The sequence below is a fragment of the Marmota marmota genome, unplaced genomic scaffold, assembly GCF_001458135.2.
Source record: "Marmota marmota marmota unplaced genomic scaffold, marMar, whole genome shotgun sequence".
Taxonomy (NCBI): Eukaryota; Metazoa; Chordata; class Mammalia; order Rodentia; family Sciuridae; genus Marmota; species Marmota marmota.
Window position 1 is genome coordinate 8,934,105 of NW_025999983.1, and position 25,390 is coordinate 8,959,494.

Consider the following 25,390-nt stretch of genomic DNA (forward strand, 5'->3'; position numbering starts at 1 on the left):
AGGAAAGAATGGGAAAGGATGCAAAAATTGTTCTCTTCTGGGATAATTCCCTGTGTTTGCTATTCTAATAAGCAACATAAGTTTATATAAAGTTTCCTTTAAGTTTCCAAAATATCTTGAGTTCTTTACATGTTAGAATTTTCTAATACTGTATGTAGTTCAGAGATTTATTTTTGTTAATCAAAAAATATTGGTCACATTTTAGTAAAAATTTCAATTATCTTAATTTCAGGGTGGTTTATGGTGTTTTGGAGGAAATGGACTTCCTTATGCTGAAAGTTTTGGAGAAGTTCCTTCAGCTACAGTGGAAACGTTCTGTTTAGAAGCTATAGTAAAACATTCAGAGGTAACTTGCATTTTCAAAATGTGGTTTACCTTTTATGGTTACATTGAAAAAAATTTGTAGATTAGTTCATAGAAGGGAAATAATCTTCCTTTATTCTAAAAGGTTAAAATTTTTTTCATTTGTTTTATACTTCTTATTTTCCTATTCTAATTTAGAATTAATAACCATAATTTAATACCAGTGCATGAATGTAATTTTTTGCTAGATATTTCTAAAGATTTTTAATTGTGTATAAAGCAAGCAACCCATTGTCTAAATGTGGCATTTGCCTTTGATTATGCTGTCTTCTATTGCCATTCTCTGATTTTTCACACATATCACCATATAATTTCCATTAGAATATCTGTCAGAGACTTGGAATATGGGGGGGGGGAGAAGGAACTCTTAGATGATCATACATGTGAATTATAACTGTAGCACATAGCAATGATTGTTTAAAAGTTTTTAATTTGTTTTAGTTGCAGATGGACACAATACCTTTATTTTATTTATTTATTTTTATGTGGTGCTGAGGATCGAACCCAGTGCCCCACAGGTGCTGACAAGTGTTCCACCACTGAGCCACAACCCCAGCCCATATATCAATGATTTAAAAACTTTTTGGCATTATGGAACCTTTCTGTCATGATCACAGTTTTTGTTATTTTGTTTTCTATTTTTGATAAGGAATATTTTTATGTTCCCAGGCTGGTCTTCAACTTGTAAGCTCAAACAATCCTCCTGCCTCAGCCTCCCAAATAGTGGGGCCTACAGGCATGATTATGGTTAAATTTAATTTAATTTTTAAAGAAGCTTTTTTTTATTATTAGAGCTTTATGGTTATACATAATCATTGGGTATATGAAATGAGCTGGATGCGGTGGCACATGCTTGTAATCCCAGTGTCTTAGGAGGCTGAGGCAGGAGGATCATGAGTTCAAAGCCAGCCTCAGCAATGGCGAGGTACTAAGCAACTCAGGGAGACTCTGTCTCTAAATAAAATACAAAATGGGGCTGGGGATGTGGCTCAGTGGTCGAGTGCCCCCGAGTTCAATCCCTGATACTGATACCAAAAAAAAAAAGGAATGCTTCATGAATTTGCATGTCTTTCTTGCTCAGGGGCCATGCTAATCTTCTCTGTATGGTTCCAATTTCAGGGTTTATTTTCCCAAAGTGAGCACTGGTGGTTTAATTTTTAAAAGAATAAAGCAACAAACCTGTAATGTTCTTGTTGACTATAATGATGTGGTCAGGTCTGTTACTTTACCTATATATACACATTTCCTTTGGTTTTCTTTCTCTTTTATCCATTAAAGTTTCAAGTCCCTTTATTTTTACATGACTCCTCCCCCTCCTCTGTTTGGATACTAGACACTGATCCAGGGGTGCTTCACCACTAGGCTAAATTGCCAGTCTTTATTTATTCATTTATTTTATTTTGAGTCAGGATCTTGCTAAGTTGCTGAGGGTCTCTTTTAAGTTGCTGAGGCTGAACTCCAGCTTGTGATCCTTCTACCTCAGCTTCCCAAATTGCTGGGATTATAGGCACATTCCACACGTCAGGCTACTTGATCTTTCTCTGTAAACATGTTTTCAACTCCTGAGTTTTGGGATAGCTCCATTGCTGTGGGCATTTTGGAGAGTAGTGTGTAGGTGTGCACATCTGTATGATTTGTGTTAATCGTATTTGCAAAAGCAAAATCTGTCTGCTTGCACAGAGGACTATTTCCTGTTATCAGGTGGCAGATTTCTCAAGATTAGTGAATCATTTTAAGATAGTTTCAAGCCAGAGCATCAAAATAAATTGAAACAATTTTGTATAATGACATCGTCATAGGGTTACAAACAAGAGCTAAGCATAATAACTGTAAGAATATTAGATTTTTAAATTTTTTTTAATTTAAAAAAATGAGAATTTTAGATGCCCTGGTGAGATGTGCCTTGTTGGGAGTGTTTCAGTGATTTTGAGGTAGTAAGCAGATCAGAAGTTTGAGTAGTCTGCCACTTTGTCCTGGAGTAGGAGCCACCTGGCTCTGTCATTTTGCTGTGTCATCTTGTATAATGAATTGTGCAACATAGAGTAACCTTTCATTAATTTCCTATGCTAGATACCCACACATTGTGATAAAATCGAAGCCAGTGGAGGCTTGCAGCTGCTTCAGAGGCTGTACCAACTTCACAGGGACTGCCCAAAAGTGCAGAGAAATATAATGCGGATCATTGGAAACATGGCTTTGAATGAGCATCTTTTTTCTACTATTGTCCACTCAGGTAATGTCAGTATTATATGCTGAGTATTTTTTTTTTTAGAGAGAGAGAGAGAGAGAGAGAGAGAGAGAATATGAATTTTTTAATATTTATTTTTTAGTTTTCGGCGGACACAACATCTTTGTTTGTATGTGGTGCTGAGGATCGAACCCGGGCCGCACGCATGCCAGGCGAACGCGCTACCACTTGAGCCACATCCCCAGCCCCTGAGTATTTTTTTGTCCAGTCCTTGGTGCTCCCATTACTTCCTCTTGTGGTACATTACTTTTTCAAGAGACTTTATGAGTCCTTAGAGCATGTTATTTTGGTAAGGACAAGGAATTTCTTGAGATTGCAGATAATCCACATCTAAGGTAATCAATGTACACAGTCACAGGAGAGCAGGTTTGCTATGGTCTCTGTTTAATTGTTTATATAATTTTTAATGTGACTTGGTTAACCAAGAGGAATAATCAAACCAAAAGGAGGTCACTGTAGGGTAGAAAATTAGTGTATTTTCCCCCTGGCAACTAATAACCCATCCACGGGGAGCTAACTTAAGACCAGGAAAATATACTGCTCCTTGTAATTTCTGCCTGAGTCAGCCTTCACCTTGACTAGAAGATGATGATTTTCCAGGTCTAGCTGTCCTCTCTGTGTGCTTTTCAGCATTTGGCATTCTACAGGAGGGAGAGCCCTTCTTTCCCTCTCCTTCCTTCCTCCCTCCCCATCAGTTGGGCACAGGGATTCCTTTTTTTATGTTGGGGTTTGAACCAAGGAATGCTTTACCACTGAGCTATACCCCAGCATTTTTTTTTTTTTTTTTTTTTTTTTTTTTTTTAATTTTGAACCAGGGTTTTGCTAAATTTCTAAGTCTGGTTTCAAATTTGTAGTCCTTCTCCCTCAGCCTCCATAGTATTTGGAACGACAGGTGTGCACCACTGCCTCTGGCTATTGTGAGATTTTTTTTTTTTTTGTGGTGCTAAGGATTGAACCAGAGCCTTGTACATGCGAGGCAAGCACTCTACCAACTAAGCTACATCCCCAGCCCTATTGTGAGATTCTTGACACTGTAATTTACATTCTCTGCTAAAGTATGTTATAGACTTTGTGATAATTGTTATTATTTGTAATAGTTGTCTTAGTTCATTTTCTGCTACTATGATAGAATACCTGAGGCTCGGTAATTTATAAAGAACAGAAATTTATTTCTCACAGTTCTGGAGACTAGAAAGTCGAAGATCAAGGTGCTGGCATTTCGTGTCTGGTGAGGGCCTTCTTGCTGCATCCTTACACAATAGAAGGTGAAAAGGGAAGGCTGCAAGGCAGTCTAACATGGCACAAAGCCCTTTTTTTAAAGGCCTTAATCCCATTTGTGAGTTTATTTGAAGGATGCTTATACCATTTGGCCTAATAATAATAATAATGCTTCTTGGACCCACTCCTGTCTAAAAACCCATGGATGTTCTTAAACATTTTGTATAAGAATATTTATTGGAGTTTTTTGTATGGGTGTGGAAAAACTGAAAATAACCTGAATGTCTGCCACTGGAAACAATGGTTACATAATCAACAGTACTCACACTGAATGCTGCAGTTACAAAGAATAAAGTTTATGTATGTGCAGAGCATGCCAGGACATTGCTGAAGTACCAATACAGCCACAGAACAGGAGGGATAGTATGATTTCATGTAGGTAAAATAATGCATCAAGAGAGAGTGACATTGGTGAATGAGATGGACATCATTACTCCAGGTACATGTCCGATTGCATGAATGGTGTGACCCTACTCTGGGTACAACCAGAGAAGTAAAAAATTGTGCCCCATTTGTGTATAATGAATCAAAGCATTCTGCTGTCATGTATAACTGATTAGAACAAATAAATACATTTTTAAAAACTCAAAAAAATTTTAATACGTTTTCCAGAATAAAATCATACAATTTTTATATCTTTCATTACAAACAAAGGATGACATTGTATGTGTATAAGTTACAGGCATATGATTGCTTTTGGGGGGGGGGGTACTGGGAATTGTACCCAGGGGCATTTAATCACTGAGCCACATTCCCAGACTTTTTTATTTTTTATTTTTGAGACAGGACCTTGCTAAATTGTTGAGGCTGGCTTTGAATTTGCAATTGTCCTGCCTTAGCCTCCCAAGCTTCTGGGATTACAGGCGTGTGCCACTGTGCCTGGCATATGATTGACATTTTTGAAAAGTTTAGAAGGGTGTCCACCGAAGTCTTAACCTTGGTTACTTTGAGGATATAAATGAAATTGGGAAATAATGAGAGTTACTTAATAACTGCATTAAAGCAGGACTTTCATCATTGAATACTCCTTTTAATTCTTTCTTTTTTTTGAGGGGTGGTGGTACTGGGGATTGAACCTAGGGCCTTGCATATGCTAGGCAAATACTCTACCACTGAGCCACATCCCCTATTTATTTACTTATTTATTTTTACATTTAATGTATTCAGTGTTATGTAGTTTAAAAACTAAATTTTCAAGAAAAAATTTCTAAGGGGCAGTTGATATTTTATAAGAGTGTCTCTGACACTGTGACTGAGAAGTGCCATAGAAAAGACATGAGCCATACTTCTTGTGTAATTCTTGTGACTCCATTAAAAATAAAGCCACATTTTATACATTCCAATAATATAATCTTATGTCTCTATACATAGAATTTTAAAACAGATATTCTGTTGTTATCAATTTTTTGGCAGATTTTTGAAGAGGAATTTTCTGACATTATAAATTTGAATACTGTTAAAGACTTATAGGATCTCAAACTCCTTTTGAATTATTAAATGCCATCTTCTCCTCATCCGTCATCACACTAATTCTCAACACTGTTGTCATGGAGAGTGGGAACAGGAAATAGAACAACTGTCAGCTAGTGAGTGGCACTGGCCTGCTCAAAGGCCCAGGATTTCACACACATAAGCTAAAGCCTTCCTCCAGCTCTGTGATGCAAAATAATGTGACTGAGGTTCCACAGCACATAAGCCAAGAGCAGAGATTTAAGCCCAAGTCTTTTTGATCTCAGGGACCATGTTCTTCTTTACCTTACATGTATAAATAATATATAAATGGGTTTCATTATCAGTACTTAGAAAACTGATGTATTAGAAACATTAAACCTACCTTTTGCACACAGCCTTCTTTTACTCCAGCTCTCTCCTAAGAGGTTACAAATGTTCATGAGTTTGGTACACTGTATCTTTGCAGATCTTCGTATGTTTTTGTGTGTATGTGTGTGTATACATGTACGTGAAGGTTTATTTTTTAATTTTTTGGTGGTGCTGGGGTTGGAACTAAGGTCCTCAGTAATGCTAGGCAGAAAAAAATACTCTATCTCTGAGCTACACTCACAGCCCCTATGGAGTTAAAAATAAAACAAAAACAAAAACTAAATGTAGTCATGGTGTAGAGAATGCTGTCCATGCCTTTTCTGTTTGCCTTTGTGTGTGTGTGTGTGTGTGTGTGTGTGTGTGGTACTAGGGTTTCAACCCAAGGGTACTCTGTACTGAATTACATCCCCAGCCGTTTTTATTTTGAGGAAAGGTCTTGCTTAATTTTCCAGGCTAGACTTGAACTTGGGGTCCTCCTGCCTCCATCTCATGAGTTGCTTGGATTACAGACATGTGTCACCATGTCCTGATTCTGTTTTGCCTCCTTTTAAAAAATCAGTTTTTCTTCCAAACTCTAGATTTTGCAAGATTTACATAACAAATTCATTGTCTCCTAGTTGTATGAAAACTAGTTCCTATTGTTGCTGATGACAATGAAATAAGTAATATTTACCAATTGAATTTTAGTAATTCTTACTAAAAGAAAAACACCGCAGTATTTTGTCCCCTTTGGTAATCACCATTTGTTGAAATTTTCTACACAGAAAAAATGGCTATTGCATCTCGGGTTCCTTCTTTTAAATCGCTCAAAGGATCTGTGGTTGGGGTTGTCTGTGGACTCAGAGGCTCTTAGGGCAGAATGGAGCTGGAGTGGTTGGGACGGATACCAGGGTGGAGACCTCTCCTTCCAGTCTGAGATGGACTTGCCTCAGTATTTAGGAGGTCTGTTCTTTTCACCAGGCTGGGTTTCCATAATGGCAGAAGCCTTGAAATCTCCCCACATTATGGAATCCTCACATGCTGCCAGAACTCTGGCTAACCTAGACAGAGAAACTGTACAAGAGAGATACCAGGATGGCGTGTACGTGCTCCATCCCCAGTACCGGACGAGGTGAGCAAGCAGAACAGTTGCTTTATCCCCTTTGGTAACATAAAGTCAGAGGGCTTAAATTTTAAATTCTGCATAATTTAGATAAGTTAAATACTTTATAAGTAAGTCAAATACTATAGTTACTAAAGCTGTTTGTTCATAATAACCTCAGAGGAGTTGAAGGTTGTCTAAAAGCACAAAAATTATTAATTTCACAAAGGGCTTACCTTCAGTGAGGTGCTCACCTGTTAGAATGTGTGGCACTTACACTTTGGAATGTCATTTCAAGTCATTTTCATTTAGATCTGAGTTAATAACTGATTTGAATTGGAGAAGTCAGTCTGAATAGGAAGGACATTAGACGTTATTGGAGAATCTGGGCCTGGAATTCCAGGGTCTGGAGAAAGTGTGTGCTAGGTATCAAAACATGCGTGGAAAGAGTAAGTCATAATAAATTTGACTCCTTGTATTCCTTAGGTTATTGCTGGTCACTATTGCCAATTATATCCTTGCTGAGACAATAAGTATAGAAAGGATTGCAATGAAAAAAGTACATGTCTTGGATTTTCATAGGGTGCTTTGAAAAAAAACTCAGAAAATAGCTCCAAATTTTTTAATTTAAAAAGTGGATTGCCAGGTTAATTCCAATTTGCAGATAACATGATAATATATTTTGTGTATATGTTATATAATTGTGTATGTACTATAAATATTTTTCAACTAACATACCATCTATAATTTTAATATTTTCATATAGCCAAAGAAAATATCTTTGCTCTCCTTCTGATAACATTTATTTATTTTCCTTTATAAAATTTTGAAATCTCTTTAATGTATACTTTTTAAAAAAATTTTTTTAGTTATAGATGGACACAATATCTTTATTTTATTTGTTTATTATTATTATTTGTTTTATGTGGTACCAGGTATCAAACCCAGTGCCTCATGCAAGCTAAGCAAGTGGTCTACCACTGAGCCGCAACCCCAGCTCATGACTTATAAATGTAATTTATTTATTTATTATTATTATTTTTAAAAATGTATATAACATACATTTTTCAATCTTTATTTTATTTTTATGTGGTGCTGAGAATCGAACCCAGTGCCTCATGCATGCTAGGCGAGTGTGCTACCACTTGAGCCACGTCCCCAGCCCCCATAAATATAATTTATAAGTCAGCATGCTCTCTGTGTTTTTGCCAAAACTCCTAGGATTCATTCCTCAGCAACCCTGTACTTATAAAACTTGATATAATGAAATTTTATTTTATGTCATGTGAAGCTGTTGAAGCACCATCCACAGAGAATGCAGTGTCATTTCTTACCATAGCAATAATACATTTATTCTGCTTTTTTTTTTTTTTAACTCTCTCCCCTCTTAGTCAGCCCATTAAAGCTGATGTCCTTTTTATTCATGGCCTTATGGGAGCAGCATTCAAGACCTGGCGCCAGCAGGACAGTGAACGGATTCTGATTGAAAAGACTTTGGAAGATGAAGACAGGTACACCACATGCTGGCCCAAGGTAAAGAAGTCGCAGCTCTGTCCCCACACTAAAGCATGCTCTGTTTCCACATTGGTGTGACTGGTTTCCTTTTCTCTCTCTCTCTCTCTCTCTGTCTCTCATATGTACACATACACATACATACATAGATGCATATATATATATATATATATATATATTTTAGTTATAGATGGACACAATACGTTTATTTTTATTTGGTGCTAAGGATTGAACCCAGTGCCTTCCACATGCAAGGTGAGCACTCTACCACTGGCCTACAACTCCAGCCCTCCTTTTCTCTTTTTATTGGGATATTGTTCCCATGCAGATCTTCTTTTCCTTACGGATACCTGTAGACTATTACATTAACAGCTGGACTTGTGACCTAAGTTGGATAATTTCTGTTTAGGATGCAGTCTGAGGCTCTGAAGGACTATTCCATACATAAAATACAGGCAAGAACAAAATAATTCAATTTCACTGAAGCATAATATGAAAATTAATAAAACCATAATTGTATTTGTAGTAGCCAATATTTTGATCTTAATAATTATAAAACTAGAAATAGTAAGTATTTTGAGTAGAATAGTAACTCTATTTTGCATTTCTTTGATATTATTCCTTCCAAAGATCCTCAGTTCCACTAGGAATGATCTCCATGTGTGTGTGGGTCATTTCCAGGGCTTTGCTCCACTGCTTCTCACTCACTTTCACATGACTTAGCAAGTAGAAAGAATGTTTTGCTCTCTCTGGTGACACTGAAGTCTGGAGATGACCATCAATCCAGGATCTCCAGTGACTATCATTAGTATTTTTGAATTCTTAGGTCCAAATGCTCACCGTTGGGCTATACAGTCTTTCTGCTAAATCCTTTTGAAAGCCAGTTGGATCTAGACTTCAAAAACAAGCCTAGCTTTTGGCTGTAGCAGATTTAAATTGAGAATAATCTCCAACAGCACCCTTCATTGGCCTTATACTATAAATATGGATACCATTTTGTGACCAGAGATATAAAAAGATAAAGATAGTCACCTTCAAACTTTATTCAAATGTCATCTTTAATTACTCCATTGTGAGAGTCCTCTAATGATAAATTTCAATTGCTAGGAAGTAACCGAGTGTTGGAAATGCAGGCATTTTCTTATGTACCTTTCTGTTTACTTAGACGTGGTTGGCAAGAGACTGTCCTGCTCTGCGAATTATATCTGTGGAGTATGACACCACCCTTAGTGACTGGAGAGCTGGGTGCCCTGCAGAAAGGTAACTTTGTGGGGGACGTTTAGACTGGAAGGATGGGGAAGGGCTCAGGCTACAAGTGGGTCCTTTGGGATGGGAAGTGATTTTTCTTTTGATGACACAGCAGGGCAGGATTTTTTCTCTTTTTTCTTTCTTTCTTTTCTTTTTTTTGTGGTGCTGGAGATTAAACCCATATGCTCTACCACATGCCTAACCAGGATTTTCTTATGAAAACTAACCTTTTTCTTTTCTTTTGGAAGGATTTATCTATAAACAAACAGTGAAGTAGAAGGCTAAGGTGTATTATCAATGTTGGGCTCCTAACCTGGTTCATTTACAACTCGTACAATAGTGAAGGACCATGGTGGATTCCATAGCAAAACCTCCATTCCTTTTAGAAGTAAAAGTGATATTCTTTTGCTTTGTGTTCACAATTATACCAGCTAGAGGAAGCACAGAAAAAGATGTGAGCCATTTTGGCTCCTGTGTACCATATATGCCCCATAGGCCAGTTAAGTTCATAGGAAGGGGCACTAGGTTCCTGGGTTATGGGACATGGATTGTAGCCTGATCCTACCTTTGATATGCTGTGCTTTCTCAGGCAAGTCACTTAGCATGTCTGGGAAGCTTTGTTTACAGATTAAGAGCGTGGTCTAACCAGTGTTATCAAACTGTGCTTTGTGAATGGACCCCATGTAGGTGCCCAAAAAGGGAGGGAGGCAAGTGAGCAGGACCCAGGTTTCCCTCCTGTTTTCCCTTGAGGGGCTCTGGGGGAACCTTTGCTTTGAATAAAGGTGTCTACAGATAAGAAACTATCAGACTGGATAGTTTTGAAATTATCTTTTTGTTTAAACATTACTTATTTTTAATTCTCTGAAACAGTTTCCTAGCATTTCTAAATAATTAAAATGATGAAAACTTAATATTTAAAGGAAAAAAATTGGGGAGTGATACTGGGGATTGAACTCAGAGGTGGTTCTACCACCAAGCTACATCTCCAGTCCTTCTTATTTTTTATTTTGAGATAGGGTCTTGCTAAGTTGCCAAGGCTAGCTTGAACTTGCAGTCCTTCTGCCTCAGCTTCCCCAATCACTGGAATTATAGGCATGAACTACCACGCCTAGCTTGAAAGCTCCAATTTGTGGCATAAATACAAGTGGAATTGAAACTCAGAAAAGAGAGAACCAAATCTCTAGGGACACTTTCATTATTGGGCTATGGAATGGGAAGGGACACATATCCTAAGTGCTGGGGGCAGCCAAGTTTGACCTGGAAAAATTAGATGCTCAAGTGATGTTCACCTAGTGTATGAATGACCTCTCTGGGCTTAAATAATCCTAATTATGCTAATAAGTTTGAAGAAGAAAGTGAGCAATATCAGAAGTGGAGCAGAGAGAGAGGAGGTATTCCTCACTCTTCAGGGCGGTAGCATGTAGCATTCATTCAACAGACAAAAGTTCTCAGCTTAAAAATTAGATAGCAAGATTCAGGGGATAGAGGCCTCCTGTCATGCCTTTTGTTTTCGTTTTGTTCAGAAAGACCATTGCATTCAGAAGCAACGAACTCCTTTCGAAGCTCAGAGCTGCTGGTGTTGGGGATAGGCCAATGATTTGGATTTCACATAGCATGGGAGGTAAGGATGATTTTATCTTTACAGAGTGACCGTTGTGAGGTTGTCACCATTGCAGCTAGCCTAAATTCCTGTATCTCTCTGCTGTACTTACCAGTGGCCCCCTTCTCCCCAGGTTAATGTCTTTGGCTATGGCTTGGAGTTTTAAAATTAGCACTCTCCTTCCATGCTATTCGTTTTCCCAGAAGGTGGCAACTAGTAACAAAACATATAAGAGGGCATGGGGGTGACTACCTGAAACTTCCATGTCTTGGGAGTAAGTAAACATTACACCCAGGGATGCTGACAAGTTGGGCTTACATAGCTAGCTTTCCTGGCTTCCCAGGGGCTCCCCTTGCTTCTTCCCTGCGCTTCCTCACCATTACGGACTCCATCGTTGCTTTAATGTTCAGAGCTGCCACGGAGGTGTGCTCCTGGCCCCTGTGTCCCTGCAGCTGTGCTTTGGGGCCTAGTGCTGCTTCTCTAGTCACATGTGCACCTCCTCCCACCCACTATCCCCCATCCAGCTCTCAGTTTTCATCATCTGCCTTTCAGAGATGAGCTTTCTGCAACCCCTGACCTGGTTTATCTGATGAAATGCTCAAAATAGCTGATCCTGAGCTGGGCCTTTTTGCTGAGAGAGAGGTCCAGATAGCCTTTGGTGTCCCTCAGAGACCCACTGCCACCAGCTTTGAGATCCCACAGCGGCTTTTCCCAAGCTTGGTGGGACCATGACTGTGTATTAGTATCTTCCTGGGTGTAGGCTGCCCTAGCAGAAGGGAGGCCAGTTGTGCAGCAGTGGGCGCCCAGCTCAGACAGTGCCTCACCCACCCTCCTGTAGGACAGCCGATCCTGTGATGGGAGGATCTGTCCTGCAAAGTAGGCTCTTTCCTATTTGTGGTCTGTACTACAAATTCTAGAGAATCAGGAGTATTAATATTTAAGGAATTTAAGGCCCTGTTTCTTGTACTGTAGAAAATTGTTCAAACTTTCTTTTTTAAAAGAATACACCTCTCTTTCTGTATTTGTTTTGCCTCCCCTTCTTCTTCTTTCTTTAAAGAATAACAGGGAAGGAAAATAGCTTACACTTATGTTTTTCTTTCTTCTCTGTGGCCAGGTCTTCTTGTCAAAAAGATGCTGTTGGAAGCCTCTCAGAAGCCAGAGATGAGTCCTGTTATAAGCAATACCAGAGGAATAATTTTTTACAGTGTTCCTCATCATGGATCACATTTGGCTGAATATTCTGTTAATATTCGCTATCTTCTCTTTCCCTCTTTGGAAGTCAAAGAACTCAGCAAGGGTAATGCTTTCTGTTGAGCAGGAACTTGGGATTGTATTAACATGATACAGGAGAAAGGAAAAAAAAAAAACCAGTTTCTTCCTTGACTGTATTATCTCATTTTATTGTTTGTATATGTATATATTGTCTTTAGATGTCGATGGAAAATTTTAGCTTGGACTTGATTTTTTCTTTTACACCTTCTCTTTTTGTTCTTATGCCATTATTTACTCAAATATAGCCAAAAATTTAATATTATTATAAGTACTTAAATTAGAAAAATTATATAATGCTTTGCTTTAAGTATTATTCCAAATTATTAGTAAATTGCTTTTTCCCATGAATTTGGAATATCATCAACTGTTAAAGTATAAATGAACTTTTGGGATTTTTACATATGGATTATAAAGCACTCTATTTGTTTTGATTAATAAGCACTTTTTTTTTTTTGTATCAGGGATTGATCTCAGGGGCACTTGGTCACTGAACCACATCCCCAGCCCTATTTTGTATCTTATTTAGAGACAGGGTCTCACTGAGTTGCTTAGAGCCTCACTTTTGCTGATGCTGGCTTTGAACTCGTGATCCTCCTGCCTCAGCCTCCTGAGCTGCTGGGATTACAGGTGTGTGCCACTGTGCCTGGCAATAAGCACTTTCTTTCTGGACATACATACCCAGAAGTGGAATTGCTGGACCATATGGTCATCAGAATTTGGACTCCCTGAATTCTACTTTAATGTGCCAGTTGTCTTTTTGTTCATATTTTATCTTTATATTGCCTACTACACCTTCTGTTGAAATTTTACTTTTTTTTCAAACTGAGACATAATATTTGTACATCTTTATGGGGTATGTTGTGGTAATTCAGTACTTGGATATAATTTATAATAATCAAATCAGTGTAATAAGCATTTCCATCTCTTCAAAAGTCATTTTCATGTGTGGGAAGTTTTATAGTTTTCTAGTCATTTTTAAATGTACCATCTATGGTTTCAATCAAGTTACCCTGCTATGCTATAGGAAAACCAGAATGAATTCCTCCTGGGTTGTGGTGCCTCTTATTGAACTGCTTTCAGCTTCTCACCCCATACCCTGTCTAGTCTCTAGAACTAAGCACTATTCCATTCTGTTCTACAATATTGACTTATTAGTTCCAGAAATGAGTGAGCACATGTGGTTTTTTTTTTTTTTTTGGTGTCTTAATATAATTATTTCACTTAATATAATGATCTCACTTCTGTTTATGCTGCTGCAAATAACAGGATTCCTTTATGTTTTTTTATGACAAACTGCTATGCTATTTTCCATTCTTCCACTGATGGACCACCAGGTTGATTCTAGGCTTCAGCTCTTGTGGATAGTGTTGCAAGTAGACATGAGAGTACAGGTGTCTTTTTTGGTATGAGTTCATCTCCTTTGGATATATACACCTAATACTGGAATTGCTGCACCATGTGATAGTCCTAGTTTTTTGAGGAATCTTTATGCTGTTTTCCATAATGCCTGTGTTAATTTACATTCTTACCAACAGTAAGAGTCTCCTTTTTCTACAGCCTTGTCAACATTTGTTCTTTGTCTTTGGTGATGGCCATTCTGGCTGGAGTGAGGTGCTCTCTCACTATGCTTTCTTTTTTTTTTTTTGGCGCTGGTGGTGTATGTGTGTGGGTGTTTACCAGGGATTGAATTCAGGGGCACTAGACCACTGGGCCACATCCCCAGCCGAATTTTGTATTTTATTTAGAGACAGGGTCACACTGAGTTGCTTAGTGCCTCACTTTTGCTGAAGCTAGCTTTGAACTCACAGTCTTCCTGCCTCAGACTCCCAAGTGCTGGGATTTCAGGCTGTGGGCCACTTCTCACAGTACCTTAATCTGTTTCCCTGATGATCATTGAGGTTGAGCATTTTTCATATGGTCTGTTGGCCATTAGTATGTCCTCTTTTGACAAGTGTCTATGTAGGTCTTTTAGCTTATTTTTAAAATGGTTTTGTTTCTTGGTGTTCAGCTTTTAAGTTCCTTACATATTCTGGATATTAATCCTTTGTTGAGTTAATAGTTTTCAAATATTTCCTCCTATTCTGTAGGTTGCCTCTTAAGTCTGTTGATTGTTTCCTTTGCTGAGTTTCTTAGTTTGATATACTCCCATTTGTCTTTTTTTTACTTTTGTTGCCTATGCCTTTGGGGTTCTACCTAAAAAATAATTGCCTATGACTTTCTTCACAGAAATTAGAAAGAACAACCCTTAAAGTCATATGGAAGTCTTGAAGGGTTTCCCATTTCTTGTACTCATTTCATAGTTTCAGATTTCACATTTAGGTCTTTGATCCATTTTGAGTTGATTTTTGTGTATGGTGACAGAAAGGGACCTGGTTTCATTCTGTTATGTGAATAGCCAATTTTTCCAGCATCATTTACTGAAGAGACTGTCTTCTCCAGGGTGTGTTTTTGGCAGCATAAGGACATGGATTAATTTCTGGGTTCTTTATTTGGATCCATGTATCTACATGTCTGTCTTTATGCCAGTACCATGCTGTTTTGGTTACTATAATTTTGTGGTATGTTTTTGAAGTTAGGTATTGTGATGTTTCAGCTTCTTTTGTTTTGTTTTAGAATTGCTTTGACTATTTTGGGTCTTTCATGTTTCCATAGGACTTTTAGGATTGTTTTTTCTAATTTTTGTGAAGAAAGTTACTGGTATTTTGATGGTAATTACATTTCATCTGTAGATTGCTTTGTATCATATGGTCATTTTAGTAATATTAGTATTTCCAAAAATGAATGTGGTATATTTTTGATTTTTTGTGTGAGTCCTCTATAATTTTTCAGTGTTTTATAATTTTCATTTTAGAAATCTTTCACTTCTTTGGTTAAATTTATTTCTAAATATTTTATTTTTGTAGCTATTGTGAATGGAATTGCTTTCTTAATTTCTTTTTCAGCGGGTTCATTATTAGTTTATAAAAATGCTGGGGTTTTTTTGTGTGTTGTAGCCTGCAATTTTACTGAATTTATTTATAAGTTTTAACAGCCTTTTGACAGATAATTTCGGTTTTTCTATGTATAAATACATGAAAATTTTTCTTCCTATTTTGGATTCTCTTTATTTCCTATTCTTGTCTAATTGCTCTTGTTAAGACTTCCAGAACTGTTAAATAACCATGGTGAAAGTGGACACCCTTGTTTTGTTCTAGATCTTGGAAGGTATCTTGTCAGTTTTCCCTGTTTAGAATGACATTGACTGTAGATTTTTCATATATAGCCTTTAGTATTTTGAGGTATGTTCCTTCTATACTTAATTTTTTGTGAGTTTTTATCATGAAGGGATGTTGAATCTTATGTTTTTTTAGTATCTATGAAATATCATGTGATTTTTGTCCTTTGATCGGTTGATGCATTATATTTATTGATTTTCATATGTGGAAACATCCGTGAATTACTGGGATGAACCCCACTTGATCAGGGTATATGATCTTTTTGTTGTTCTTTCAAATTTGGTTTGCTGGTATTTTATTGAGAATTTTTACATCTATGTTCATCAAGGACATGGGTTCATAGTTTTCTTTTTTTGTTGTTATTGTTTTATCCATTATGGTTTCAATCTGAAATGTCCTTCAAAAGCTTATGTGTTAAAGGTTGATCCCCACTGCAACGGTATTCACAGGTAGGGCCGTTGGGAGGTGATTGGATCATGAGAGTTTTAACTCATCAGTAGACTGATCTATTGATTGACTGGGAGGTGGTGGAAACTTAGGAGGTGGGGCCTAGTTGGAGGAAGCAGGTCATTGCTAATGTGCCTTGAAGGCTATATCTTGTCCCCAGGCTTCCCTCACACCCCTTTGTTTCTCAACCATGAAGGTAAGCAACTATGCTCTACCACATGCTCTCACCATCATGTCCTGCATCACCACATGCCCAGAAACAACAAAGCCGTGAGCCAAAATATATCTTTCTTTCTCTAAATTGATATCCTTAGGTGTTTTGTCACAGTGATGGAAAGCTGACAGTTATCTTGTCTGGGTAATGCTAACTTCATATAAAGAGTTTGGTAGAGTGCCTTCCATTTCAGTTTTTTGAAATAGTTTAAGAACTGAAATTTGTTTTTCTTTAAATATTTTGTAGAATTCAGCAGTAAAGTCATCAGGCTGTGGACTCTTTTTAGATGAGAAATTTTAAATTACTGCTTCAATCTCATTACTCATTTTCAGTTGGTTTGGCTCTTCTATTTCTTTTTGATTCAGTTTTGGTAGGTTGTATGTGTTTATGAATGTATCCATTTCTTTTAAGTTTTCTAAATTTTTAGCATATAATTATTCATAGTAGTTTATTATGATCCTTTATATTTTTGTGGTATCATTTGCAATGCATCTTTTTTTTAATCTCTGATTTTATTTGGGTCATCTCTCATTCTTTCTTGATTAGTCTAGCTAAAGTAAAAAACAATCATTTTTTGAGTTTTGATTTTATTTATGCTCTGATATTTATTATTTCTTTCATTAATATGGGATTTAATTTGTTCTTGCTTTTCTAAGTCCTTGGGATGCATTATTAGGTTGAGATCTAATTTTTAGCAATGGATGCATATTAACTGCTATAAACTTCCCTCTCAGTACTGCTGTTTTTGCTGTATCCCATAGATTTTGATGTGTTGCTATTTTCTCTCCCCATAGATCTGATAATATTTGCTTTATATATTTGGTGGTCCATGTTGGGTTCTTATATATTTATAATTGTTACATCTTCTTGCTGAACCGATCCTTTTTCAATATGTAACTTTGTCTCTTTATAAAGTCTGCTTTGTCTGAGTATAGCTATTCCAGCTTTTTTTAGTTTCCATTTGCATAATACATCTTAAACACTTTACTTTTAGTCTGCATGAAGTAAGTTTTTTGGAGGCAGCATATAGTTGCATCATTTTAAAAAATTTTTATTCATTCAATATCTTTTCGTTGGTGAATTTAATTCATTTATATTCAGTGTTATTATTGATAGGTACAAACTTCCTCCTGCCATTGTGGTAACTGTATTGTTTCTTTTGTATACATTTTTTCTTTCTTACCATGCTTATTTATTTTTGTGATTTGGTAGCTTTATTTCATGCAAAGGTTTGAATTTATTCTCTTTTTCTTTTATATCTTTGTTCTTCTAGTAAGTTCTGTATATTCTTTTGTCTTCATTGCTGGTGGTTATGGGATTCCCTTAAGTTATTTCTTATAGAGCTGGTCTAGTGGTGATAAATTCTCTGTTTCTGCTTACTTGGAAAACACTTCATTTTTACTTCATTTTTGAAGCATGATTTTTGCTGGGTGAAGTATTCTTGATTGGCAGGTTTTTTAAATTTTAGTATTTTGAATATCATCCTATTCTCTTGCTGCCTTAAGGTTTCTGCTGAGAAATCTGTAAATCTAATGAGTATTCTCTTAAATGTGATTTGACATTGTTCTATTGTTTTGGGGATTCTTGTCTTGTATTTTTGACATTTTAACTATAATATGCCTTGGTGAAGATCTATTTTATATGCATCTAGGAGGGGTCCTTTGAGCTTCTAGTATCTGGATGTTGATATCTCTTTGAAGATTTGGAAAGTTTTGGGCCATTTCATGACATGGATTTTCAATGCCTTTCCTTTTTCCTTTAACTTCTGGATTTCTCATAATGCAAATGTTTGTTCACTTAATAATGTCCCATAATTCTTTTAGGTCTTCTGCATTGTTCTTTTTCTTCCTTCCTTTCCTTTCCTTTTGTCTGACTGGGTTAATCCAAAAGATCAGGCCCCAGGAGCAATTATGATTGGGTGCTGAGGTTTGTAGCACTATTAGCTGCTTTTATGGAGCTGTGAACCCAGATGATATTTTCTCCAGGTCTGAGGGAACAAGCACAAGTGTAACCAGGGCTTTTGGCACTAGCAACTATGGTCCTATGTCTGTGGTTTGTGGAGGAGACCTTTCCTAAGTCACCCAGGGCATGTGTATGTAACATTTGGGCTCATGGTGCTATAATCCACATTCTTTAAGTTGGACATGGAGGAGATCTTTGCTAGGTCCTGTGAGCTAAGCACAAGTGGTGCTAGGGCTATGGCTTTGGAATCTGTGGTCCTAGAATGACATGGATAGGAATGTCTCTAGATCAGGCAGGGCAAACTCTGGTGGGAATGAGGCTTGTAGCATTAGCCACAGTCCTAGAACTGCAGAATATGAAAAAGACTTTCCCCCTGTTCCCCAGAGATAAACCTGGGTGATGCCAGTGCTTTTTCGCACCAGTGATCACATTTCCACAAGCATCAGCTAGGAAGACCTTCCTTAGTTATTGCTGGGTCAGTGTAAGTGATGCTGGGGATTGAAGATGCTGGTAGTGTGTTACTGGAGTTGTGGGATGCAGTTTTGTGGAGCCTGTTCTCTGGAAGCTGGGACTTTGTACCAGCAGCTGCAGCATCAAAGCTTTGGGCTGGGGAAGAGATCTTCTGTAGTTCCTGTAAGGAAAGTGTGGATGGGACTTGGGCTTGTAGCTATGAGAGATGCTGGATCTGATGCTACAAGACACTGAGGGGACTGTTTTCTGCCTAGTAAAGCATGCACTGGCCCACGCTTTGCCCCTAAGGCAAGATGGCATCTAGTTGAAGCTATAGTAGTAGCTTGGGTTCATGGGTTGGGGAAGCCCAAAGTGGGTTCCTTCATTGGAGCAGAACAATTACTCATGGACCAGCTTTAATTTCAAGACTGTAGAATTCTGCACTTAGGAGTGCTAGAGGCTGGGGTGGTGGCTCAGTGATAGAGTGCTAGCTAACCTAGTGGGGCACTGGGTTCAATTCTCAGCACCACATATTAATTAATTAATTAAAGGTCCAACAACATCTTAAAAAAGATTAAATGCAAAAAGAACAATTTTGGGCTGAGGATATAGCTCAGTTGGTAGAGTGCTTGCCTCGCATGCATAAGGCCCTGGGTTGAAGGACGGCCCTGGGTTGAAGGACTGCTGGACTTTCCCACTTACCTTTCCCTGCTGTGTGGGGATATCCCCGCTTCAGGGAGGTAGAATTTGCAATTTCCTTTGTTGTTGTCTTCAGGTTGGCTTTTTTATTCCTGCTGTTTGGGGATCCTGATGCTTCTTTGCTGATTTTTTCTTTCCCTTGATCCTTTGTTGATGCTTCTCTGTGCCAGAGTCACACACAGGACATTACTTTTTTTTTTTTTTTTTTAATTTTTTAGTTGTAGATGGACACAATACCTTTATTTTGTTTATTCATTTATTTTTTTATGTGGTGCTGATGATCGAACCCAGTGCCTCACAGTGCAAGCACTCTATCACTGAGCCACAACCCTAGACCCTAAAATTTTACTTTTTTGAAGTCAAACTTTTAAAAGAACAAGTTTGTTCTTGTTCTCCAGTTCTTTATTTGTATTATCCTCTTGCTTTGTGATTCCATTATTTCTTTTTAATATATTTTTTTAGTTGTAGATGGACACAATATCTTTATTTTTTATATATTTTTTTTAGTTGTAGTTGGATACAGTACCTTTATTTATTTGTTTTTATGTGGTTCTGAAGATCGAACCCAGCGCCTCACATGTGCTAGGCGAGCGCTCTACCACTGAGCCACAACCCCAGCCCACATCTTTATTTTTATTTATTTTTACATGGTGCTGAGGATCGAACCCAAGGCCTCACACATACGAGGAAGCGCTCGACCACTGAGCTATAATCCCAGCCCTGGTTTCATTATTTTTAGAGTGTTCTTCAACATTCTTGTTTTCCATTTGACTCCGTTTTGTTTTTTTTTCCTGTGGTTAGCTTTCCTGTCTGCTTATCTTTTCTGTGTCTTTGAGGTTGTAAGCTTCTAATATCTGGTACTTCTTAGCTGCCCTCTCACGTTTGAGGACAAGGGGCTGAGATAGGCTAAATCAGGCAGGCTTTGTTGCTGGGGGGCTGTGTATTAGTGGGATGGGGTGCCAGCCATCACCCTGGGGGCCCTGGACTGTGCCATGCACCAAACTGCTCTAGCTACTGCTTCCTGTCAGCCAGTAATATGTTGAATCTTCCTTTGATGGTTGTCCTCTCTGTTCTTAGGGGGCTTCAGCCTTTGAATTTTACTGGCTTCTTTCCAGGAGAAAAAATAAACGTGTGTAGGATCAGAATCCTGACACCCTGTCTGAATTAGAAAGACTATTGTATTCTGAATTGGGTGAACAGAACTTGTCACAATCTTGTTTTTTATAATTCTACAGATTCTCCTGCACTTAAAACACTACAGGATGACTTTCTGGAGTTTGCTAAAGACAAAAGCTTCCAGGTGCTAAGTTTTGTAGAAACACAACCAACCTATATTGGTAGCATGATTAAACTCCATGTGGTACCCGTGGAATCAGCAGGTATTCATTTACTCTTTTTGAAACTTTCTATTAGATGCCTTGGTGGTGGTGCCAGCATTTCATTGAAAATATCATTTTTGACATCTATATTCTCAGTTTTAGGAGATGGATTTATAAAGATCTAGAATCTAATTCTAGTGTTCTTTTTAGCCATCGATTAAAATTTCTTTGCAAACATATAGCTTTAACATTCCCACCCCCCACCTTTATTTAACTGATGAGTTGACAAAGGATAATTGTCTAACTCTAAATTAGGCATCGACAGAATTGTATGGCATTAAGATATAAGAATACCAGGGGCTGGGGTTGTGGCCCAGTGGCAGAGTGCTTGCCTCGCACATAAGAGGCACGGGGTTCGATCCTCAGCACCACATAAAAATAAGTAAATATAAATAAAGGTATTTTGTCCATCTACAACTAAAAAAATATATATATAAAATAATGATACCAGGGTTTTCCATCAGCTAGATTAAAAGGGGGTATTTATTCAACCGATGGATAGCTGAATGTAGAAACCTTAAAAATATATATAGGGTTGACAGAGTGAAAGCTTTAGTATGTGGGGAATATTGAAACAGGAAATAGTCCATCAGAAAAAGATAGTATTAAACTACTGTTTCTTCATGATCCTAGCGGGGAGGGAAATGCCTAATACCTGCTACTATTGTGTTTTATGATGTCTTATTGGGTCCTAGAGGGTAGAGCTCAGATCTTACCCATTACTCTGCATCATAGATCCTCCATTTGTCTCACTCCCTGAATGCTGTCCCCCCTCTGGGGCCACTTCCTAGGCTTGCTTGTCAACGTGGAACCTATCTTGATCACTTCTGAGGGTGGCTTGGGTGCTGCCCTGGCAGTACTCAGCCATGTCATGAGCACTTTGTGGCTAGGGACAGTGTGCACCTGGTGTGCTTGCCAGATGATTTCTCAGTGTATATAATGAGTTCTATCTTTACCTCGTTATATACTAAGTAAAACGAAAAATATTTAATACTTTATAGCAATACTTTTTTATGTCAAAATAATATGCCACAGGATGAGGGGTTACTCTTTAGTTATTTAAAGAGGTCAAAGACTACCAGATGTCTAAAAAAAGAACTTTAGAAGTTGAAAGCAAAAGCAAAGCTACCACAGACCAGCTGCTTTTGGTGTCAAGCTGTGTCACACTTCTGCTGCCCCCTTTTGCCATATCACCAGGCTTGTTCTCCCTCCTGCCACTTGCATTTCTCCCCTCAGTGGCTGCACTGGTGTCTCACATTACTTCCATCCAGGTGGACATTGTCAGACTGAAATATCAGAAGCTTTTCCAGGTCTCTCATAGTCAAGCCTAAACTACCCTACTCATGGAGTGATCACAGGGATAGAGTGGGTCCTGTGCAAGATAGGCATTCTTTTCCCAAGGACAAAGGAGCTCATTGTGGGGGTTGTGTCAATATGTGTTATTATTTAATAATAACCTGTAGGTGTAGGAAGGTTTGCATCATGCTGGTACTTGGGCTCTCCTGGCTGTTAAATTAGGAAGAAGGCCAGCACACATGTGAAGACTCCATGGAAACCATTAAATTAGAAGATCTATTCTCAAATGTGATGAGTCAAGGTGGTTTAGTTGCTTTCAGACTCCAAGCTCCTTTATATATTGGGCCCTTAATCACAACCAAACCATTGACCTCTTTCCGATTTGATAAGGGGGAAGCTTTTGTTTATTGACATTTTGTTTTCTTCAGATTTAGGCATTGGAGAGCTAATTCCTGTGGATGTTAACCATTTGAACATTTGTAAGCCAAAGAAAAAGGAAGCCTTTTTGTACCAACGCACTTTGCAGTTCATCCGCGAAACTTTAGCCAAAGACCTTGAAAAGTAACAACTGTCATGCTCCATTTTTTTTTGTGAACACAGTTCAAGAAAGCTGCTGTTCTTTTTAAGCAATCATGCAGACATTGTCATGATGGCACCAGCATGGTCTGGAGTGTGGTGCAGACATCAGAATGCAGCTGTCCACTCAAGCACTGGAAGGCTCTACACAGAAGTGGCACTCACAGGAGCAGCAGCAAGGTTGGGATCCTCTGACTTAAAGCCATCTTGTGCCACTTTGTGGGTCACAGTGCTGGGCCTAGTGACTGGGAGTAACACTGCTGTGGCTGGAGAGGGCTGTTTCATCTGTGACTGTCCTGGCTCACCTAGGAGCCCTGGCGGGTTCTGAAGGAAGATCTGTGGATAGCTCAGCTTACCATACAAATGCTATGAGGGGAGTACCTAAAGTGGAGAGAAGAATGAAGTAGAACATGACGTTTTGTTCTGGATATCTGTGCTATAAATTTTTTAAAATGTCAGTTTTGGAAACTTTTAGTTTTTAACTTCCAGTTCAATCTTGTCTAACATCATGGTGTTAACTTCACTAGGCCTCTTATCAGTTCCTTGTTTCCATTTTCATATTGCTGAGAAAAAGCCCTTTATAATAAAAACTCTAGCTCATAGTAATTCTTCCCAGGCTGTAGCAACCTACGCTTGTAATGTGTCCCAGGTAAGGATAAAGGGGCTAATCCATTACTGATCACAGATAAACTATTCTAAGCCGTTATATAAATAGCTCACGGTGTCAAGATTCTCAGATGCTCTTTGGCTAAATAAAGTATACCTTTCATGTTCACTCAGAAGTAGTATTAATTGACCTTCAGCCTGTGACAAAGAGGAAGTCATGTTGATGGACTTTTTTTTTCCTTTTGAATGACAGCATTAAGAAAAAAATAACTTTTTGAGCTGGACACGGTGGTGTACGCCTGTAATCCCAGCAGCTTGGGAGGCTGAGACAGAAGGATCACAAGTTCAAAGCCAGCCTCAGAAAAAGGAAAGCACTAAAAAACTCAGTGAGACCTTCTCTAAATAAAATACAAAATAGGACTGGGGATGTGGCTCAATGGTTGAGTGCCCCTGAGTTCAATCCATGGAACAGCTCCCCCACCCCCGCCCAAAATTAGCCTTTTGAGACGTACAGTTCTTTGGTTGTTAGTATATTCTGAGTTGTACAGCCAACTTTCTTAATTTCAGAACATTTCTGCATCCTAAAAAGAATCCCTGTCATCAGCCGTCATTTCCCACCACTTGTCCCAGTCCCTGGTAAATATTAATGTACATTCTATCTCTGTGGATTTGCCTATTCTGGACATTTCATATAAACAAAATCATATATGTGTCTCCCTTGTTACTCTTAGCATAGTGTTTTCAAGGTTTATATGTGATATAGCATTTATCAGTATTCTTTTTTTTTTTTGAGCAGATATCTATATGATATGCCACATTTGTCCTTTTATTAGTTGATAGATGTCTAGGTTCTGTCCATTTTTTTCTTTTTTTTTTTTTTTGGCTATTTTAAATAATACTGCTGTGATCATTTTTGTACAAAGTTTTTGTGTGGATGTTTTTACTCTCTGTGTAGTAGGAATGGAATTGCTGGTCAAAACGGTAAGTCTGTGCTGAAGATTGCAAAGATGATGGACTTGTGTAGAGTGGGATCATCAAAGCTGAAAATGGAGCCCAGCATCTGAGGTAAGCTGGGGTCAGCCCTAAGCCCTGTCAACATCTGATTGTTTAATTACGCAACAATACAATGAATGACTTATCCACTTGTCTTAGTATATAGTGAAAACAACTGTAGCTAGCAAAAGTAATGTGCCAAATAATGGAATGGTATGGGGAAAGGTGTGTTTGGTACACTTTGTTGTTCTGTCTTCCGTGGATCATGGTAGACAAAATGTAATAGAAATAACTGCTCATTAACTTAAAGACATGGAATGAAATCCCTTTCCTTAAAAATCTCTTTAAAAAAAAAAAAAAAAAGAGAGAGAGAGAGAACTATTTATTATTTATTTTTTGGCGGACACAACATCTTTGTTTGTTATGTGGTGCTGAGGATCGAACCCGGGCCGCACGCATGCCAGGTGAGCGCGCTACCGCTTGAGCCACATCCCCAGCCCCCTTAAAAATCTTAATATAACTGTTTTAGCTATGCTTTAAAAATAAGATCTGGCAGAGATGTCCAGTGTATTACTAGGCATTTTTTATTCTGCTTATAAAAATGGAGAGACCACCTTCTACTTCTCGGGCCAGTAGGGTATGGATGGATGTTATCATACCCAGTCAAAGTGAAAAAAAAAAAAAAAAATGATACAGCACTTAACCCACATAACACAGCAAAACAAAACAAGTGTATAATCATGAGTGAAAATTTGATTCTAAAAGGAAACAGGATTACAAAACAAACTGAAAATGAAAGCACAATTAAAGAATTAATTAAAGCTCATTAAATAATAATGATGGGGAAGATGGCAGACTAAAGCAAGGGTGCAGGCTTAAATGTAGAAAGAAGGCTTCTCAGTGAGGTGGGTAACTGAAGGATCTCACTGAAAATTAATATTGAACTACACACAAAAAATTTAAGTGTTGCAAAATCAGAAAGGCTAATATAACAAACAGAAAAGCATGAGTGGCAGCACAGTGAACACAGCAACCATGTGGCTGCTGGATAAAGGAAAAAAGGAAGCAGCCAGGAGTGGTGGTGCATGCCTGTAATCCTAGCAGCTCAGGAGGCTGAGGAAGGAGGATTG

At 38.1% G+C, this 25,390-nt stretch overlaps 1 protein-coding gene and 1 pseudogene across 7 annotated transcripts in view; one reads left to right on the forward strand and one right to left on the reverse strand.

Moving 5' to 3' along the window:
* The window catches only part of Serac1 (serine active site containing 1), a 63,324-nt gene extending 39,888 nt beyond the window's left edge, over window positions 1–23,436 (forward strand). For 4 of the 7 annotated variants that reach the window (XM_048805902.1, XM_015498641.2, XM_048805905.1 and 1 more), the window contains 9 exons: window positions 233–346; window positions 2,434–2,596; window positions 6,671–6,821; window positions 8,183–8,324; window positions 9,469–9,563; window positions 11,075–11,172; window positions 12,266–12,448; window positions 20,646–20,789; window positions 22,514–23,436. In XM_048805902.1, the coding sequence (XP_048661859.1) occupies window positions 233–346; window positions 2,434–2,596; window positions 6,671–6,821; window positions 8,183–8,324; window positions 9,469–9,563; window positions 11,075–11,172; window positions 12,266–12,448; window positions 20,646–20,789; window positions 22,514–22,650 (1,227 nt within the window). In that variant the 3' untranslated portion in view covers window positions 22,651–23,436. Of the gene's footprint in view, window positions 1–232; window positions 347–2,433; window positions 2,597–6,670; window positions 6,822–8,182; window positions 8,325–9,468; window positions 9,564–11,074; window positions 11,173–11,284; window positions 11,622–12,265; window positions 12,449–20,645; window positions 20,790–22,513 lie in introns of those variants that run through there. The other 3 variants (XM_048805903.1, XM_048805904.1, XM_048805906.1) reach the window with 3 other exon arrangements.
* LOC125617652 lies at window positions 1,400–1,500 on the reverse strand (annotated as a pseudogene).
* Window positions 23,437–25,390: the final 1,954 nt, after the last annotated feature.